Raw genomic sequence first — 19,736 nt, 5'->3', positions numbered from 1 at the left:
ATTGATTACTTCATGTTCAGGTATGTTCTTAATTATTCCTGAAAAAGTCTTTTTGTTTATGGTGTAATATTTTTAATATCTGTAATCTTTTACTCAATCTTTTAGAAGTAGTTTTAAAGACATCTTAATAGAAATGATAAAAATAAATAGATTTAAATTAAGGTGTCGCTGGAATAGATCTTTTTTGTAATTAAAGACCTCTTTAATAGTACTTTAAAAGTGGATCGTACCCATGCAGATTTCACCAAGATTTCACCGTTTCCAGTGTTTGCCACTCGTGATAATACATCTATGGTACTTGAATTTCAACGGAAATGACGTAAGCACTTGCGGTAAAAGGTCATTAGAATCTGATGCCACTTCCTTTTAAAGTTAGCGGCCGTTCAGTGCTTAGGGTAAGTGTATTTTCCCATAAAATAATCTTAGTCCATCACTGGAATTGTACATAAAGAGCGATATGTTTTTAGCAGAGATGTCTATCGGTACACATCTAAGAGTCAGCTGAGTCATCAGTTCCCTTATTTCTTTTGGATGTGAAAGAAAACACGTAAGGCAAATAAATTACTCCCTAAATGAATTCGGGTGTGTGATATTGGTGATCGGCAGATAGTGTACTGTCGGTTTTAATTGTATGTTTCCTTCTGCTTGCAATCGAAGTCAACAGGCTTGCAATAAATGGAAACGGAGTACGTTTTTATTAAAGTAACTCGCTTGTCGATTCCGATTGAAAAGACCGGTCGCTGTGCGTGTTGAATTGCTTTGAGTCTTGCATGTTACTAAATGGCTGTCTATTGAGTGTTGCGATCATGGCATTGTGTGTAATGGGCTTGTGTTCCCCTTCACACAGAGATGGGCAAGTTTATGAAACCAGGCAAGGTGGTGATGGTACTGGCCGGCCGCTACGCTGGCCGCAAGGCTGTCATTGTCAGAGTGAGTGAGATCTGCAATAAACAGCTCATCGTGTCTGTTTTCCCTGAGAGTTATTGCTGCTGTCCTGTGATGGGTGTCTAACTGATGCCTTTAACACAGATGTTTCTTCCATGCAGAATATTGACGATGGCACCTCTGATCGCCCTTACAGCCATGCCCTAGTATCTGGCATTGACAGATATCCTCGCAAAGTCACCACCACCATGGGCAAGAAGAAGGTTGCCAAGAGGTCCAAGATCAAGGCCTTTGTGAAGGTGTACAACTACAACCACCTCATGCCTACCAGGTCAGTGTCTGGTATTTCAGCAAGGATGAAGAGAGGGAGGTGGTGGATGCGCGAGTTGCATCTTCTGTGGCCTTGTTTCAGTATGAGGTGCTAGAATTGGAAACTTGAAACTGCAACAAGCTCAGTGGGAAAGGTGTTGTCCACATTCAGCTCTGAGGGCATCGACGTCCTAAGACAAGTTAGGAAGAGCTGACAGGCTGAATGCCTGCAGTTTGTTTGACAGAGACGACTTCACAACGTTAGGATTTGTTACCTCAAGGCTCATGTACAAGGCCCATGTCCTGGCTTAGATTTGCTTTGTTTTTACTCAAAGGACCGGCTTCATTTGCTTTCTATGATGAATGAATTTACTCACCTGTATTTTTGTCCCGATCATCTAGCCATTGACTGCCTTTTCTTCTGCCATATATTTTATGATTTTATTTCTGCTTAAGTGTTGCACGTTGGAAATTTTTTTAATTAGTTGTTTTCATTGATTATGTTAAGGTTTCCATCTACTGGTTACTGGGAAAAAAATGGGTTTCTGCTATAAATGCATTTGCAGAGGTCAAAATTATTTGTTGTATTTATGTCCAACGAACCTGTGAGATTTCTGCAGTTAATACTGATTTCTCCACATAGATACTCTGTTGATATTCCTCTGGACAAAACTGTCGTCAACAAGGACGTGTTCAGGGACCCTGCTCTGAAACGCAAAGCCAGGCGGGAGGCAAAGATCAAGTTTGAAGAGAGGTACGTCAAAGCATTTTTCTTGTTTCGTCCAAGAAATGTTGGGAGTGGCTGGGTCGTTAGTAAAAATCCAGTCCATTACCGACCCACCTTTACAACTGTTTCACAGTAAATTTAGTCATTTGAATGCTTTAATAGATGTTTGGAAATGTGGTGTAGATACAATTGTAGGTTTATATGCAATAAGGGTCGCGTGTACGTTAGCATATGATGCTTAAAAAGACTTGATGAACGTGGACTCCCAATAAAAACATTCTTCCTCTTTCAAAAAAAAAAACTTTGTTTTACAGCAACACTGCTAGTGTTTCACTAGTGTTTCAGAGACCTGGGAACATGGGACTCTGGAATTATTGGACCTTGAAAATATCTTCCATACGTGACTGAATGCAAACAAGCCAAAGTGATCGCTTAAGTTAACGTGCATGTTCTAAAATTCATGTACCTTCTCAGTGCACAGTTTCTGGGATATCTGGAGTTACTTGAAGTGCATTTTCTTGCTTTAGTCCGCAAACCTCTGAATGCCTGCTATTGTAAAACAGGCAGGTCATCAGAAGCTTGCGTAAATATCTAAAATATCCTTCCTCACAGTCAAAGACTGGTCCAGATAGTTTAAGTGATTTGTGAAAAGTTTAGGAGTCACCATCTGTGAGAATTTCTATAGGTGAACCTGATCAAAGCTGAGAATGACGGGCTGGATTAACTAAAATAAATTCACAAAGTTGCCAAGCCAAAATTTCCATGGAAAAAAATTGAAATCTATTTTCTCTATGGTAAATTGCTATCTAACAGGCATCTTAAAAGCTTTTAGCTGACAAACCTCATGAAATATACAGTAAATGGAAGTAGTTGGGTCATTTCGAGTTAACTAGCTAACACAGTACACTATTTTAGTATTTTGTTAATTTGTTGGCCCTTCATTTTCCTCTGCATTTCAAGTCCAAATGGAAGCACTGCTGGTTCTAATTTACATTACCAGAGTCAATGAATCTACCTTAAATGGCAGCTAATTATTGTGAGTGAAAAGGCAATCTTTCAGTGCTAAAAGTCACTGAGTGTCTGCAAATCACCAAACATAACTGAATTTTTGAATGCCTGTTGGAGTCCATGCTCATCGAGTTGTCTCTTGTGTCAAGTTCAGTTGTTGGACAGAATATCAAACTTGCATTGTTCTATTGGATGTACTTCCCTCTATGAATGTTTGTTTGGTGAAGAAATAGTAAAAGCTGTTTTCTTTCCTTTCCACAGATACAAGACAGGCAAGAACAAGTGGTTTTTCCAGAAGCTCAGATTCTAAACCAGCTAGTTCTTTAATAAATGTGTAAAATACAATTTGGCTCCTTTGGGTTTTGTAGGGAATACTGGACACAATCCGTCATTTACTGTAAGGCTTAGTGGACCTAAAGCAAAATCTGCATCACCATTAACTGACATGTAATGATTATATCTGTGGGTAAGAAAATCTGAGTAACTGAACTGAGATGCAAAAACTCCTTACAAATACCACTCTGGAAAAAGTCCACCAAATATTAATTGTTGAACATTTCCTAAGTGAACACATTATTATTTGTTATTATTTATGGGTTTTTCAGTATTTTTTTTTTTTTTTTGACCTGCTGTTTTTTTCAAATTAATGTTCTGAATGACAATATAGTTGTTGGAAATTAAAATCAAAAGTGGTCAATAGTTCATGAAAGGATGTCAAAAGTTTTCTGGCACGCACCCCTAAACTATAATTTTCTCAACATCACAAAATAGCTACTTTCTAACTCACAGAGTAATGGAAAAGCACAGTAAATGTGTTGCAAGTTGATTTATTATTGCAATTGACTAATCTTATGATGGGCACGCCCGACATGTTCCCGACAACTCAATCTTGCGTTTAATGGGAACTGGGCCCCTGTGCTGTCGTCCAGCCTGAAAACAGCAGCTATGCCTGTTCAAATCTTAGGTTTTGTTGGAACCTGATGTTACTAAAGCAGTAAACCCGGAAATGTGAAAACAGCCGAGGAGGTTAAGAACAGTGATGCAAAGTACTGGAACTGTGCTCACTCTGTCTGTCTGTGAACTCCAGTATTCTAATATCACAAACAGCGCAGTCCATAAGTATTCAGACTGTGAAACTATTTAGTTCTTTTGAGAGAACGAAGTATAACAACAGCTGTAATTTCTACCGAAACTGCCTGATATGGATATAAGTATAATATAAGTAATTTAAGCTGACAGTTTTCACATTGACCTCATATTCACTGTTTCATTTCAGTTTGAATATGTTGGACTACAGAACCAAAGGAAATTTGTGTCACTGTGTCCCTGTCCAAATACAGACTTGACTGTATATTGGCCTCTGTATATATTGCATATTTCATTTGATTTCAGATGAACCTATTCTGGATATGAGGTTATTTGATCATATTAATATGGTTATCTGAACATATCAATGCACAGACCAGCTTGCCGAGAAAAACTGATTTTAGAGTGAAGTTCCACTTTGTTATTGTGTGTTTGCTGTGTTCTATAAACTAGATTAACAGTACCAATGAAGACTTGATGTAAATGGAATAAAAGTTTTTTTTATATATTAAAGGTCTGAGTAGCTGAAATATGATTTAAAACTTCCCTGTGGCAAAAATATGACAAAGATAAGTTATTTTAATGTAGACTTCTTTTAATAGAATTGTTTGACATGTAAAACAGAACTGCATGCGCATCAAAGGTGTTGTGGGAATTCACTGTATAGATACACAGTGGTATATAGTTGCAGTGAGCAAACCAATCATGTTATGATGGTTTTTTCAATGAATTCACAGTGCCATTTAAGTATGCAAATGTAGACTGGTCACATTTCAAGATATGAATGAATTCTCATGACCAAGATATTTCCGCATATGCTTTGAAGAGCCACACATATTCCAATTCTTTCTGTGAAATATGTCAATTTAATAACAGTAATTATGAGTTAAAACAACAGGATGTGATCTTATCATTGGAGATATTGTTGAATCTTTGTTTTCATTGTATGACCAGTCAATTTGCATCAGAAAAAAACATTCACTACAGGGGGGTATTTCATGAAGCAGGATTACTCATTTAGCTGGATAACTGCTCTGAGTAAAACCTGGAACAGCTCTTTTTACTTCAGTCCATGTTCCAGATTTTGGAGGGAACTGACAGAGTGCCTGAATAATGTGTCTCCCTGGCTTTAAAGTTCTTATACTAAATGTTAAGAAGACTGTCTTTATGTACCATTCTATTAGAATGAAATTAAATTAAAGCCCCCAGCCACAGAGATTTATAGTAATGACACGTGGACATGAATTGGAAGAGGTTTTGGATTTTAAATACTTGGGAGTCATTTTTAGATTCACAGCTGAAATTTGATACATTAAAAAGACATCAAGAACTCTTCGGGCGAATCTTCACATCTTCAGACAAATCAAGACATTTCATACCTTTCTATACAGCTCTCACATTTCTGCATGCCTTCACTTGCTCCCATTTATCATGCTGTAATACTGTTTAACTTCCTGGTTCCAGGCATGAGCCTCAGCCATTCAACCCCTAGTATCTCTCTATAATCAAACCATCAAAGTCCTGGAGAAGAAATTTTATATGATACCATCACTGTAATATTGTCAAAAAACATAACCTACTAGCTCCAACAATATAATTTACTATTCCAATCCAATACTCAGTGTTAAATTTTTTGCACAATTTGCACCCTCATGGCTCTAGTATATGCAGCATCACCGTTTCTACTGTAGCTGCATTGCACACATAGCCTAGCCTGTTCCAAACCATGGCCTTTTTTAATGCTTTTTGTTGTGTTGTGTTTTGTAGGCCTATGCAGCAGTTGGCGTCTTAACTGTGGGCCCTCATGCCCTATATCTCACTAAATTTGGCACCACAGGACAACTTGATAGGCGGTGTCTTGCACCGATTTTTTTAATTGTTCGGCTCTCCATGTAAGCAAGCTATAGGCATACAGCTGTTTGGGATGTTTGATTCGGCGACCGTTTGTTTACATTTCTGCCAACCTGCGGCTGACTACAAGCACTGTCCGCGCTGAGCGCTGTTCGTGGTTCTGAAGACTTCCTTGACCTACTTTCCCAGTCGCCTAACTCGTAAAACCCAACATCTACTGAAAAATATTTAGGCTTAATGTTGGCGTGTGTGCGTGCAAGAGAGCCCCTAGAAAATCTTACACAGGGCGTGTCAACTAGATTCCCTCACTACCATCAAGGGATTAATGTTGTAAATGGGCTTTAGCTATAAAAAACAACAATAATAAAATAAAAAAATGGGCATCGGACGCTGCCCCGGAATCTGTGAATGTTATTTGCACTTGTCCCCTTTAAATAATTGAATGAATAAAAATTAGAATTATGAATGACCTCAGTTTTGAAACCATTTTTGTCCAATTTGGCTACTGGATGACGTCACATTGATTCTCGACTTGCGTTGAAACGAAACCGAAAGAGTTCTAAGTCCATTACACAAGTCTAAACTCTTTTGTGAGACGCGAAGAAAAGGTAAGGACAAAAACAGACTAATAAAATTAGCGCAGTTATAACAATGTTTATTTTGTCGTAATATTTATCCAGGAATAATTTTTAAGGTTATATTACAACCCTTGTTGTAATGTGTTTCTGTCACGTAGGCTATTAGCAAATATGATTTCTAACGCGAAGACGTTGGCTGTAGTAGTAAATATCTCCAAATGGTTCATGAAGCATAATCATTATTTCATAAAGAATTAAGGGTTTATCAAATATTTTTCAAGGCTATTCATTTTTTTGTGAAGCTGTAATTTTTTAAATATTTATTGTCGAAGTTGCTAGATATTCAAACCTACATAAAAGGACGATTCTGATCTGATCCCTTTATGTTGGGCTTTAGGCCTAGTAAATTGGTCATATACGAATATAGTCCATTTAAATGTGAAATTACGGTCCGGAACAGTTGTTCTCACCATCTTAATTGTCGGAGGTCCATGAAACATGATTGCGCACGATTGTGCAAGTGCGATAGGCAATATATTTTCTAATTCTCTGTGAGCATTGATTCAAGATGTCCTTTAACATCTTTTCCTTCAGACACGTAACAAATGAGTCATGCCTCAGTGGATACTTTTTTAGTCCTTTCTTTATAACAGACTTTCAGAAGCCCATCCTTCTTAAGGCAGCATCTATCCACGAAGATGTCTGATGAGGTAAAAAAAAATAATAATAAATAAATAAATAATGCAAATAATAATACAATTAACAATACTCTAACATATATAGTCTGTTGTCGGATGACCATATCCAAACCATATTCTTTATATATATTTATGTAAACACTTGTACACTGAAGATTAACTGAAAGCTCTAACTTGCTTACAGAAATTCTCCCTGGTGACCACAAATGGTGATGTGTCCACAGTCACTTCTTTGGATGAGGTCATGCAAGAAATTAAAAAGCAAAAGGTCTGTGTACAGTACGCAGGCGTACATGACATTTCTTAAAATGGGGGGAAAACTTCAAATCTTCAAATTATTTGTTTGTGTTTGTGTGCGCATGTGTGCGTGTGTGTTTGGTGGACAGAGGTGCTTATGCAAGTCAGCTAACTGAAAACCAAGCCACAGATGACTTCAAGACATATTTGATAACTAAGGAAAAGTTCCTCAGAAACAATAATCATTCACATAATCTTGAGAAAAACTTTGTGTGCAGGAGTCATATACGAAGCTGCTGGAGGACCACAGGGAGCTGTCTAAAGATGTGGATAGTAATGTGGACCTAACCAAGCAGTTTCAGAAGCAGATTGCCACACTTACGGGGAAACTAGCGGAGGAAAAGAAGGAACAAGCCCGGAGTCTGGAACCACACAAGGTATGGCGCATCATGACAGGCTCCGTCAGATATACCTGTCCACGTTCTCGCAAGGTGTTCCTTTCTGTTCGCTCAACCCACCCCCTCTGTGGATCGTGTTTGACGGCGGAGTTTAAGTGTGATGTGCGGCGCGTTTCCACTGCCATTCAGCTGGGTGTCGTTTATCCTTAAGGGGGGCAGGATGAGGACCCTGCAGGATGAGGAAAGCAGGCTGAAGGCGGAGATACAGAAGCTGGATGAGGACCTGGTCTCCTTGGACAGGCTTACCCATCAGCTCAAGCAGCGGACACAGGTAGAACCTCGCTGCGCACACCTTACTGTGGGGTGACTGGTGTAGAGATGTACAGGATGTACACAAAGATTACAGAGATTTGGTGAGGAGGCCTTTGCAATAGAATGGGGGAGATAAAGGAAACGGACAGAATACCTGTGTGAAAACTGAATGTGTTGAAACCGCTCAATCTTTTCAGACTGAAGCAGGTCCTGAATACGACACTGTTGTCTACCTTTCTAACTCTATGGTGGTTCCTTATGCCTGTTCTAGGTGTCTACGGCAATGCCTGAAAAGAGAGTTGTTTTCACCGGCAGTGTCTCTGTCGGGACGGAAGCCAGTGCCGGGGCTCAGGCAGGGACCAGTAGCATTGACATGAAGGTTCGAATCATGTACCCCATGGAGGGTGGGACAGCACTGGTCACTTTCGAAGATGAGAAAGGTAAGAATTCAATTTGTTCATGTAGGAGAATGAAATCCATCTCTTTAGCCCGGTTTATGTAGTATTGTGTGGTATTGACAAGTTACGGTGTTTGGTGCTGATTCCTACTTTGTCCTCTATTGTAGTGGCTCAGAATATTGTGAGGATGGAGCACCATGAGATTCACGTGGGGGATTGTGTCCTGAGGCTGAAGGCCAAGCCCGTGCACTTCCTGATGCCCAGCCGCATAGAGGTATGAAAATACGTATACGCACCTGTATATGCGTTTGACTTATCTTCACTGATTTGACTAAAGTCAGCAGTGGACCAAAATGGCTCATCACTCACAGTCACTGTTGAGTTTATATCTTATATGATTTTGTATCGTTCCAGTGCTGTTGGAATATGTTAGTTCAGTGTCACAAAAATGAAATTTTCTGAGACCAAATTGCGCCTTTTCTCTTCGGTTCCGTAGAAGCGTCTTGAAGAATGTTAGTTTGATTTTTGCCACACGTGCAAGCAGACGCCTATGTTGTCACTGGTTGATCAAGGAACATTTTTCCAATGTCCATATCATAGCCTAATTCAAAAGTTGGTTGACAATCACAGTGAGAATCGGATACAGTAAAAGGAAATAAGTATATATATTTTAATAGTGTTACCACTTAAAAAATGCCTTCAATTGTTTCGAGATTTTCGTAACTGTTTAGCATTTTTGTTAACGTTTAGCGATTAATAATTTAGAAGTCACACCCCTAGTACCCCTAATCAATATTCCATATTCCATATTCAGTCAGTATTCAGAGGGTTTTTCAGAGGCAAGTCTGAATCAGAATATGATTTTGAGTCTAGGGCGTAAAATATGCTTAAGACTGCACTAAATCCTCCAAATTAGGATTCTCCCTGTATTATCAAACGTTATGTCATGATACTGTTTTTTAACATTTCTGGCAACTGAAAAAGTGGGAGGGTTAACATAATAAAGAATAATAAATTGAATTGTAATGAATCCATGCACTGTTTTATTTCCAGGTTACATACGATAACATGCCATCGCCCATAACAAACTGTTTGAATATTATTATTTAGATGTTTTCCTTCAATATATCAATATTGAAAAAATTACAATATTGTCAGACCCTAATTCAGACCCCTTGAAAGTTATCAATTTCCCCTGGATAACAAATAATATGCATATTTTTCCAGGCAGTATTTCTCTTGTAAACATGTAAGCCTGTGCTGTAACTTTAAATTTACAAAGCCAAAATTAGTTATTTGTCTTCAGATAATGATTGTGATTGTAAAGGTAAATCTGTGAATAGCTTCAGTCTACATTGTGTGGGGTTATTATGGTATGTATTAAGTACAAGGAATTAATTGCATTACAATATCGACATATATCAGTCTAAACATTTCCATCTATTTCATGTGGAGAATAAATGGGTGGAGTTCAATTTATTACTGGGTCTGAGCTATTTGTCAGGTCCTTCATAGCGTCATGAAGGACCTAACGTAATGGCCAATAAATGTTTTGTCTCTTTGCACATCTCCTCCCATAGTTTGAGGCAAATCAAAATATTCTGTCCCACTAAAGCAGTGAAACACTCCTTTGCCATAGAAACTCTTTGTCTGGGTTATCAATGGGGATGTGTAATAGTTAAGTTAGCCATGGCTTAAAGTGGCACTGAACCAGATTTCCGGCGTACGGTTGTTTTAGATCAGCAATATATTTGCCTTGTAACGCAATTTCAATAATGCAACAACAGCCCCTGCACATGGATTTTTGTTTAGTATGTCTTAGCCAATCACGTTCAGCCACATGCTATATTCCAATATTCCAATGGTATGCCAGGGAACAGCATATAGAGCACCGTGGCACATCCCTGTAGGCTATAAATGAAAAAAACAACAAAGGATATGTTTTGTACTATATATAACGACAGTATCTACTGATTATTACATCACCACCCAGGATCGAATGGGCCAGACAAAAGGTCAAATTAAATGTGATTGGTTTGGCGGGATGCTCCTCTCCCTCATCTATCTAGCTAGTGAAATAGACGTCAAAAACTAGTCATGTCAGTGTGGTACTGAGAGTCAAAAGTAGTTATTTCTTCAACAACACATTTATTTACTTCCTGTTGCAATTTTGAGGAGTGTTAAGCAGATTGCACGTAAATGCTCCAAACCTGTCCTTCAGAACATCGCAAGTTAAGAACTTTCACTTCTGAAAAACAATAATTTTGACACATCCTGTAGGCATAACTATCACAGCATAGCTGGCTATTTTAATGTGTTTATGTTTTGTGTAGATCACAATGGCAAGAGAGACAGTAAAGGAAAGAGCCTAGAAGTCAGAACTAGGATTTTCTAAAAACATATGAAGTGAAGATCCTGTTTTCCCTAGAGTGAAGTATGCTGAAGTGAGTAATTATGCTTCAACGTATAAGCAAATAGGGACACATATGCAAAGTATGACACAGTTGCCTAGATCACCTGCAGGATACATTTACAACCCCGAAATCATGAGGAAATAAGAGAGGTTCAAAGTGCACCTCTTTGAACCTTAAATTTCACTTGTTGATCAAGAATAATTTATTTTGTATGTCCATTATTCCGTTTTCATAGCATTCATGTTTCACACATCCATTTTATTGATGTTAGGATAAAAGGGAGCATTTTTGTTCAGTGTTTATTTATTTACAATTTATTTAAATATTTCATCTTTATTAAGCATACACATGTTGCACTTCAGGTTTTTATTTTTTAACAGTAGTTCAATAAAGGGTGCTGTACTCTTTAGATTCACATTGAATTAATTTACATTACTCATACCTCACCGGAAATATTTTCAGGCTCAGAAATTTTAACTGCTTTAACCCATGGTTAGCTGTAGTTATTTAGCAATTGTTCTGCTATTTTGTTTAATTACTGTACCAAACTTATCCCTCTCCCAGTCTCCCTTCTTCTCCAACCCACTCTTTCTCCCACCTTCTCTGTCCCTTCGTGGCAGTGCTACCTAGCTGGCTAGTTGTATTACCTCTAGAGCTGTACTTCTGTAGTTTTAGTTTTGTTATCATTATTAAATTTTATTATCAAGCCTCTTTTTGAACTGCAAGCATGCCAAATTTACCTCATGTATGCGCCCTCCTTGGATGCACAACTTAGAGATAGAACATAGAGAATGAGGTCGAGGGTAACATTTCGGTGTCATTTTTTCAATTTCTTATGAATGATGCAATTCAGAAGAAATGGGTGGTGTTTTTGAAAAGCTATGGCTACACGGGCATGATCAGTGCAAACACCCATTTGTATAGTGATAATCTCACAAAAATGGACAGCTTTCAAAATTATAACCAGAGACTTCTTGGCTTGGCCAAATTCCTGAAACTTGTTGGGGCTGTTCCTGGTTGAGCCGGTTGAGGCTGCTCTTCAGGATCGTACATATATGGCCGTATTTGCAGTCATGTTAGCTGTGTGTTTGTTTACTTATGTGTGGTACAATTTGTGAAGAGTTAAGGGGGAAGGTGGGGTGGTGTGGCCTCAGGTTTTTTTTCAATACAGATGTAACAGGTTTTCAGGTCCTTCTCCGCGCAAACCACACCATTCTTAGTTCTGGGACGCACACAGGTTTTATTGCGTGTTGGTTTCAAGTACTTCCATACACAAACAAAACAAAACAAAACACACGATATGGAAGTACGTTCGCTTCCGCACGCGTCCTCTTTCCAGCGCCCCGGTCTCACTGCAGGCAGAGCATATAAACAATTAGCAATTAATCGTAATTGCAAACAGCTGTGGTTGTAGGCCAGCTAAACCACTCCCTCTCCGCCTGCAGATGGCGCTCTAACCACACCACCCCTCCACCACAGGTTTTATGTCTGACTTGAAATGTGTGTCATTATGGTTATTGATATTACTTTGAATAGATATTTGATGGATGTGTTGTGGAAACATCCCACCATTTATGGTTATTTGAACTATTTTCAGCCCCTTTAAAGAAATAAAATTAAAAAATGAAATATGCTGCTATGCTGCACAAAGGGTGCTTCTTATTTGGATGCCTTTTCTAGGCAGTGCCTGAATGATGTGATGCAGCTTCTGCTTGCTGTCTGTCGATCCAACAGTGCTCACTGGAATATCTAAACACTTGTATAATATTTTGTACGCTTTTATACGCTAATATATGTTTGTATTACTTTATCTCTAAGTTCCATAGAATGCTCAGTGGTCCTCATTTCCACGCCCTTCCTGTAGCATGCACAGCCTGACCAATGATCTTTAAACAGAGTGTGTTTTGATGGCTGTTGTCAGGGCAATTATTTTCATCTGTATAAACTTGGAGCTTTCAGAGAACAGTGGAGGAATCCATCCATCTATCCATTATTTATACCCCTTTATCCTGGACAGGTTCACAGGGGGTGCAGGGGCCTATCCCAGCATACATTGGCAATAAACAGTGGAGGAATACAATATGTATGGAAATAGCAGTTTTTTTATTCAGTTTTTTGTTTTCTGTAAAAACATTTTCTAACATAAAAGTGTTTTTTAATAAGACACTGTATCATACAGAACAAAATTTCAATGTACCATTTGTAATTCAGTAAATTGTGAGAATTTGTAAATCAGTAAAAATTAGCCAGAAGTGTCTGAATACTTTTGTAATGCATTGTATTTTCCTGTTTAGTGGGAATTTTTGAACAATTGTCACAGGTGCACCTGATGAGATTCACAGACGTATTTATCAATCACATAATCATAACAAATACATTTGATGGGGCATTTTAAACCTTTTCAGCTATAAATATAATCAGCTGCGATAGTCAGGGCTTGGATGTAAGCTCAATATATTACACTTATATATTATATGTATATATGTAATATATGTATTACAATATATTACAATACATCATTGTATGTTTGGTAGAGCAACGTTGAGTTTTGCTTTGTCATTATCAGATGGACACCCATGTGTGCCCCAGACGCATCTTGGTCTCTGACCTACCGAAGGTGGACGATGAGAGTCGACTGATGGACAGGCTGGAGATCCACTTCCAGAAGAAACGGAATGGGGGCGGCGAGGTCGAGTCTGTTGACATGCTGCACGACTCTGGGAATGTGGTCATCACTTTTATGGAGGACAATGGTGGGTGCAAGTCTCTCAGAAACAGGGTATGTGACAGCATAGGCCACTGAACCAGGATGTTTAACTTACTCTCCAATAAACTGCCATCCAGACAAATTGAATTTCTTATCATTCTTTTTAAAGGGATATTTCACTTTGTTACAACACAAGTCATTTTGTGAAGTTTACCCCATTGTATTTGCATAGCGTGAATACTAGCAACATCAGATGTTCTTGTTTTATGTTAACGGACATCTGATGTTGCTAGTATTCACACTACGCAAATACAATTGGGTAAACTCCACAAAATGACTTGTGCTGTAACAAAGTGAAATATCCCTTTAATAATTATTTTGGGTGATCAGCTGTTCAGTTTAATTTGTCAGTTGGTTCATCAATAAAATTACTGTTGTTCTTGGAAATTAATCAAAGACTAATACGCTGAGAAATCTTATTTGTTTTTCAGTGGCAAAGGGCTTGACAGACACAAAGTACCACTACGTGGATAATAAGTACAAGCTGAGAGTGACACCATTTGTCAATGGAGAGATCACAGATTTACAGGTAAGAGTACCTGTGGAACAAGAACCTTCCTGTGCTCTGAGTCTCTGCATGTCATTTCTCAAGTCCATTTGACTGCTAGTCCTTGAAATGGTGACGTGTGAATGTACTAATGTACTTGTATTCACTCATGTCCTCTCCACAGACGCGGATGTCAGTGTCCCAACGCACTGTGCTGCTGACGGGCATCCCCGACATCATGGAGCAGGAGAACATGCAGGACAGCCTGGAGATCCACTTTCAAAAGGGCGGTAATGGTGGAGGAGAGGTGGACGCCTTTGTCTACAACCCCATGGGCCATAGAAAGCTGGCCATTTTCATGGAGGACTCTCCCAAGTAGAAATAGAAGATTTGAGAAAGGAACAGGCACACACCTCACAACCAGATGTGCCTAACTGTTACCTCCCCCATGCTCCACAGTCCACCCAACCCAGTACATCTCTGAAATACAGCCTAACCTGCTGGATTTCTTTCTGCTGATCTAGAATGTAAAGTTTATGGATAAACTTTAGTGTGGTTGCTTCAACAGTTGTTTAGCTGTTACCAGATGAAATCTTAGAGAGCTGTAGCATCTTCAGATTTTACCAGTGTAGCTTTATGAACATTACAACCCAATGGGATTTTGTGGACTTATCAAAAAGTGGCACCAAATTGTGTCTTCCAAACTTCCAGAAAAAAGCACCCAAATTAAACGTTGAATATCTCAGCCATTGATTTGTGTACAGAAAGGGCAGGCAACTCAAAATAAAGATTTCTACAGGAAAATTACTCTGATCCAAGGTGAATATTAGAAAGTTGGAATGGCATGTCTAGCTTAAAAGCTGTAAGTTTTGAAATTTATGCGGAAAGAAAATAATAGTAGTAAGCCTGCGACAGGCAGCTTTCTCAACGATAGCAATGTTGTGAAAACATTGTGAAAATCATAACACCCATTGGCCCTGCCCACTGAGAGACACAGTCCCACGCCTCTGCTTCTCCACACGCTAATCCTGAGCGCGCATCAATGTTTCTAGCTGTGACTCCCAGGGATTAAATGGGATGAAATATCACAACTGAAACTATAAAAACAATTTTGTTTTTAAAAATTAGTATTATTTTCGCTATGTACTACATATGGGCAGAGAGATATTTTAGCCTAAGTTTGTGGGTGAGACATTTTCAGATGCACCCTGTGGTGTGGGGATGGCTGGTTTAAGCAGCCACACCTGCCCTGGGTCAAGCTAATTAGACCTGGCCAATTGGATAATTGGTTAAGAATTAGATAATTGGCCAGGCTAATTGGACCCAGGAACAGGAGTGGCTGCACCTGTGCGTAGTGAGGTAATCACTGCGCACAGGTTAAATCTGCCATCCCCACCCACACCAGGGAGCTTTGGTCATGACTGGGTTACATCTGCTCACTTTGGCTATAACATCTTGCCAAACCCTCGTGAAAATAAAATCTGGACTGTTGGAACATCATCTCCCTGTGTCTCTGTGCTGGAGGGCCCCAAGGAAAGCCACTTCGGTGGCCTGTGGCAGGCGTGTTTGCCACACACCCATTTTTTCATTTTTAAATACCCCCTTATTTTGTACATGTGTGTTTGTTGTAATCTAGTTGTGGTAGTATAAAAACCTTTTTGCTACATTTTCAAGTTTTGCTTCACCTCTCCTTTCTGGATGTGCTCTCTGTTTCCAAGAAAACTAAAAAGGTTTGCATGTTTGGTGATGCCATGTGTACACACACGCCTGTGCATTGGACACAGCCAATTGTGCAATTGAAAATTTTGTTATATAAATTTATGATGGTTGCCTGTTGTGTTGAAGCAACCACACTAATAACTTTGAAATGTGAGCTCCAAAACCGGCTGGATACATGATCATGATGTTTTTCATCAGTGGCAGTCAGTGGTGGGTTTTAATTGCCATGGTGTAGTCATCCACATTACTGAGTTGGACATTGGTATAAATGCTCCCGTGTCTGTTTGTAACATACATGCTCGAAGTGATGATTTCCTTCATTATTAACATTATTTTCCATTGCATACCTAATAAAGAGTAATATGTTTTATCGATGTGATGTACATAGCCTGCATGAAATTACTGCCATTATTACAGTTCTTCAACTGGAAATGTTTTGTAATCTAAATTATTTCTTTGTTTTATACTAGCTGCTACCCTCTAAAATGGATACTATGTCAGTATTCAAATGTTTTGGAATTTAAAATGTTCAATATCATTCTTTATGATAAGCATGTAATACAACTTGTAGGCCGAAACTCTGAAGATAAAATCCTGGCCTGACCTGGCTGCCCAAACCAATAACTAGCCCAATTTGAGGAACAAACAATAACAAACCATAAAACTGTCTGTTGTCCTTTTATTTATGCATTGGCTTTATTTGTAAAGTATAATCACACATAGGCCTACCCAGTAATTTTGTCTTGGTTTCACATTGGTTTTACATTGTGTTTTTCCAAAGCTAGGAAATATTGGGCCAGTACCCTTACTGCCATTATCATAGATCATAAAAATGTAAGTCATGACTAAGTTTGCTTGAGAAGGCCTATTTTACCATGAAGAAATATGATTTTTGATGGGAACCATTTTAAGATAGACGATGACACGTCCAGAAGTGTGGTACAGTCTGTAGGGAGGCTGACTTGAGCCGCTTGCAGATCCCCTCAGTCATGGGCGGGGCTTCAGTCCCTTGTCACTGCACCTTTTGACCTGTGATTCCTTCTCTGTTACCCTCTCTGCTTTCTGCTGCGTGAATGAAGTAACAACAAATAAACATATACTGTGAGCTCCATGAAGTATGGTTTTCTTAGTGAAAAATGTGCTCTTGGTTAAATTCAGAAAAACCTCTGAAATAAGTATATCGTCCGGGGGTTTTAAGTACACAATATTTAGAGAAAATATTGCCTACTTAATAACTTTCTCATCCAGTGTACACAACTTATATACTCAATAGTAGGCAAGTAAGCTGTTTCGGACATGGCCCTGGTGTGCCCGTGTAAGGAGGTGTGAGCACTGTGACAGAAACATGTGGACCAAATAGCAATGAAAAATAATTTTCTTCTGTGGGGCTCAGGAAAACAAAAAAATCTGTCCCTGAAGAATAATTAGTTCAGTGTGAAGAAATTTTAGAATTTAAAAGTATTGGTCAAAATAATATAATTTGTCCAGGGTAAATTCATAGTTTTGAATGGACTTCAATTAGGAAATTTCTTTTTTGGCACCAGAGGCTTATTAAACTGCAATACCTCTGGTAACCACTGGAGTTTGTGAGCTTCAGGGAGGAATGTCAGTCCCCGGTCCCCTGGGCTCAGTCCATCCATCATCCATTGCCCATCAACCAATCAGATGTTTGTTACTGAAGTTTGTTTAGGATTCATATTTTGTGTTTGTCAAAGCACTGGACTGCAGTGGCTTAATCAAAATTAGAGACCCAAAAGCATAACGATGCTGAAGTTGGTGTCATGGTTCTGTGTTCCTGTCTGTGTTTCCCTTGTTGGGCCGCCAGATGGCGACACTTCTGTTTTGTGTCCTGCTTGTACCCTGTGTAATTGTATGATTGTCTTCAATTGTTCAATTATTGGTTCCTGGTTGTCTCGTTTTCCCTTCCCTCTCTGTGGCCTGATTGTTCATGGTGCCCTCCTGTGTCTCTTCAGTGTCTGTTCTATTTAAGTTCCTTCCTTCTTGACTCAGGTGCTGGATCCTTGGTTGTTGGGTTGTGTTTCTGGTCATGTTCCTGGTCATGTTTAAGTAGCTCCCTGTGTGTTCTGTTTTCCATGCATTTGTGAAATTTTGGATTTTCTTTGTTCCCTGTCTTTGAACTTTTTCCCTTGTGTTTTTGAGAGTTGCCCTGCGAGGCTTTTTGTTCCCTTTTTGTCCTGTGTTAAGTAAAGTCTTTTGTTCATCCCATTTTGGAGTTTTGAGTTTTTCCCCTCCCCCTCTGTGTTTGGGTCCTAACCCTCCACTGCACCCTGACAGTTGGCTCCCGACTTGCGGCTTCCCATTCAAAATTGTGGGTCCACCTTAAATTGGTTTCAGAGCCTTCCTTGTGTGCTTGCAAGGTAGTGATTGTGCTTTGAGAATTGAGCTAGGTCTCAAAGGGGAATGGAACAATGGTGGGAATGCTGCTAAATATTTTTTAAAACCTATGTTTACTTCAGATGTATTTTAAAGACTGTCATATGGAAACATAAAATATGCTTTACACGCAGTTCTTTTCTCTGTAATATCAAATTTAATCTAAATCCTGTCACTTGTGTATGAGAGACCAGGTATTAATATAGCTACACCTGAATTGATTTCCATAAAATTCTGCTGCAGTCTTCTGGCATAATACACTCCTAACTTTCCATGTAAGGCAATTTACTATAATATAGGCCAGGCCAGGGGACATTTTGGATCTAATTTTCTCATCAAACTCAAAATGTCTCACAGTTTTAACACTAAATACATGACATACCAAGTCCTGCAGAACCTATAACCTAATTTGGGTGAAACATTCATGTGGCGTCATTTCAATAATCCCACTCCAAATTTTCTATGTAGAGCAATACAAGCCTATTGAAAAGGGGTACAATTTGTATTGCAATTTCTCCCCAAAAGTAAAATGTCTAAAACCTTTGACACATATTTATGACAGACAAGGTCCTGAGGTACCTCTGACCTATTTGGGGGAACATTGTAGCGTTTTTAAATAATACCCCTTCAAAATTTCTATGTAAACCTATACAGGCCTATTGAAAAAGGGATAGATTGGATTGTAATTTCTTTCCAAAACTGTAATGTCAGAACATTTGACAGTTTCTTTGACAGATGAGGTCCTGATCAAATTTGAGTGAAATTTTTCGGTAGTAACCACACTACAAACTTTTCTATTGAAGGCAATACAGTAATATAGGCTGTTGAAAAATGGTAAAATTCAGATTGCAATTTCTCCCCAAAATGAAAATGTCTCAAACTTGTAACCCTTGTTCATGGTAGAACAGGTCCTGCAGCACCTCTGTTGGGTGAAATATTACTCCAGCATTTTCAAATAAACCTACTCTGTTACCTGCTGGATGGCTCATTCGAGCATCACGGCCTCGGGTTGAGTCTGGACCATGCCAGTAGCGACTATGGCCAGTAGTGCCACACAGCGATGCGCAATGGGATATGGGTGTGTGCAGTCAGTTAGGCGTCTGCATTTCACCACTCTCTAGTGATGAGTAGTACCGTTTAGTGCACCCATAGACTGCATGTTAAAGCTGCATATGACAGGTCTTCCTCCAGCTCCCCTCTATACAAGCTTCGCTGTTGTCTGCAGTGTGAAAAGAAGTCTTCGTGACACCACGTTTCAGAGGAGAGTCTATACTCTGCAGATTTGACTGTGGGGGGGTTCATGCATGACCGCAGCTGCTGTTACAGACAATTGTGCATTCACAATGGGAATTGGATATAACCGATTTTCCGAGTTTTGCCCATCCCTACTTGATAGCCTGTGACCCTACTGCAATGTCTTGTACAAAACTCAACACTATGTGTATGTAAAGTATTCATGTAGCATTCT

The 19,736-nt window shown here is 39.1% G+C and overlaps 2 protein-coding genes across 5 annotated transcripts; both read left to right on the top strand.

The window, feature by feature from the left end:
• The first annotated feature begins 247 nt into the window (after positions 1 to 247).
• Positions 248 to 3,274, top strand: LOC135247798 (large ribosomal subunit protein eL27). 2 transcript variants are annotated; one of them, XM_064321647.1, is made up of 5 exons: positions 248 to 395; positions 848 to 930; positions 1,047 to 1,216; positions 1,838 to 1,948; positions 3,191 to 3,274. In XM_064321647.1, the coding sequence occupies exons 2-5, from the start codon at positions 850 to 852 to the stop codon at positions 3,237 to 3,239; spliced, it is 411 nt and encodes a 136-aa protein (XP_064177717.1). In that variant the 5' UTR covers positions 248 to 395; positions 848 to 849; the 3' UTR covers positions 3,240 to 3,274. The 2 variants fall into 2 exon arrangements, with proteins under 2 accessions (XP_064177717.1, XP_064177718.1); XM_064321648.1 differs by lacking the exon at positions 248 to 395 and adding an exon at positions 402 to 547.
• Positions 3,275 to 6,373: 3,099 nt separating this feature from the next.
• Positions 6,374 to 18,100, top strand: ifi35 (interferon-induced protein 35). 3 transcript variants are annotated; one of them, XM_064321635.1, is made up of 10 exons: positions 6,374 to 6,474; positions 7,098 to 7,154; positions 7,327 to 7,410; positions 7,658 to 7,816; positions 7,989 to 8,108; positions 8,361 to 8,529; positions 8,655 to 8,761; positions 13,468 to 13,654; positions 14,100 to 14,197; positions 14,340 to 18,100. In XM_064321635.1, the coding sequence occupies exons 2-10, from the start codon at positions 7,143 to 7,145 to the stop codon at positions 14,532 to 14,534; spliced, it is 1,131 nt and encodes a 376-aa protein (XP_064177705.1). In that variant the 5' UTR covers positions 6,374 to 6,474; positions 7,098 to 7,142; the 3' UTR covers positions 14,535 to 18,100. The 3 variants fall into 3 exon arrangements, with proteins under 3 accessions (XP_064177705.1, XP_064177706.1, XP_064177708.1); XM_064321636.1 differs by having other exon boundaries at positions 6,399 to 6,474; positions 7,081 to 7,154; XM_064321638.1 differs by lacking the exon at positions 6,374 to 6,474 and having other exon boundaries at positions 7,074 to 7,154.
• Positions 18,101 to 19,736: the final 1,636 nt, after the last annotated feature.

This window comes from Anguilla rostrata, chromosome 2, assembly GCF_018555375.3.
Source record: "Anguilla rostrata isolate EN2019 chromosome 2, ASM1855537v3, whole genome shotgun sequence".
Classification (NCBI taxonomy): Eukaryota; Metazoa; Chordata; class Actinopteri; order Anguilliformes; family Anguillidae; genus Anguilla; species Anguilla rostrata.
This window is presented reverse-complemented; position numbering and strand designations above follow the sequence as displayed.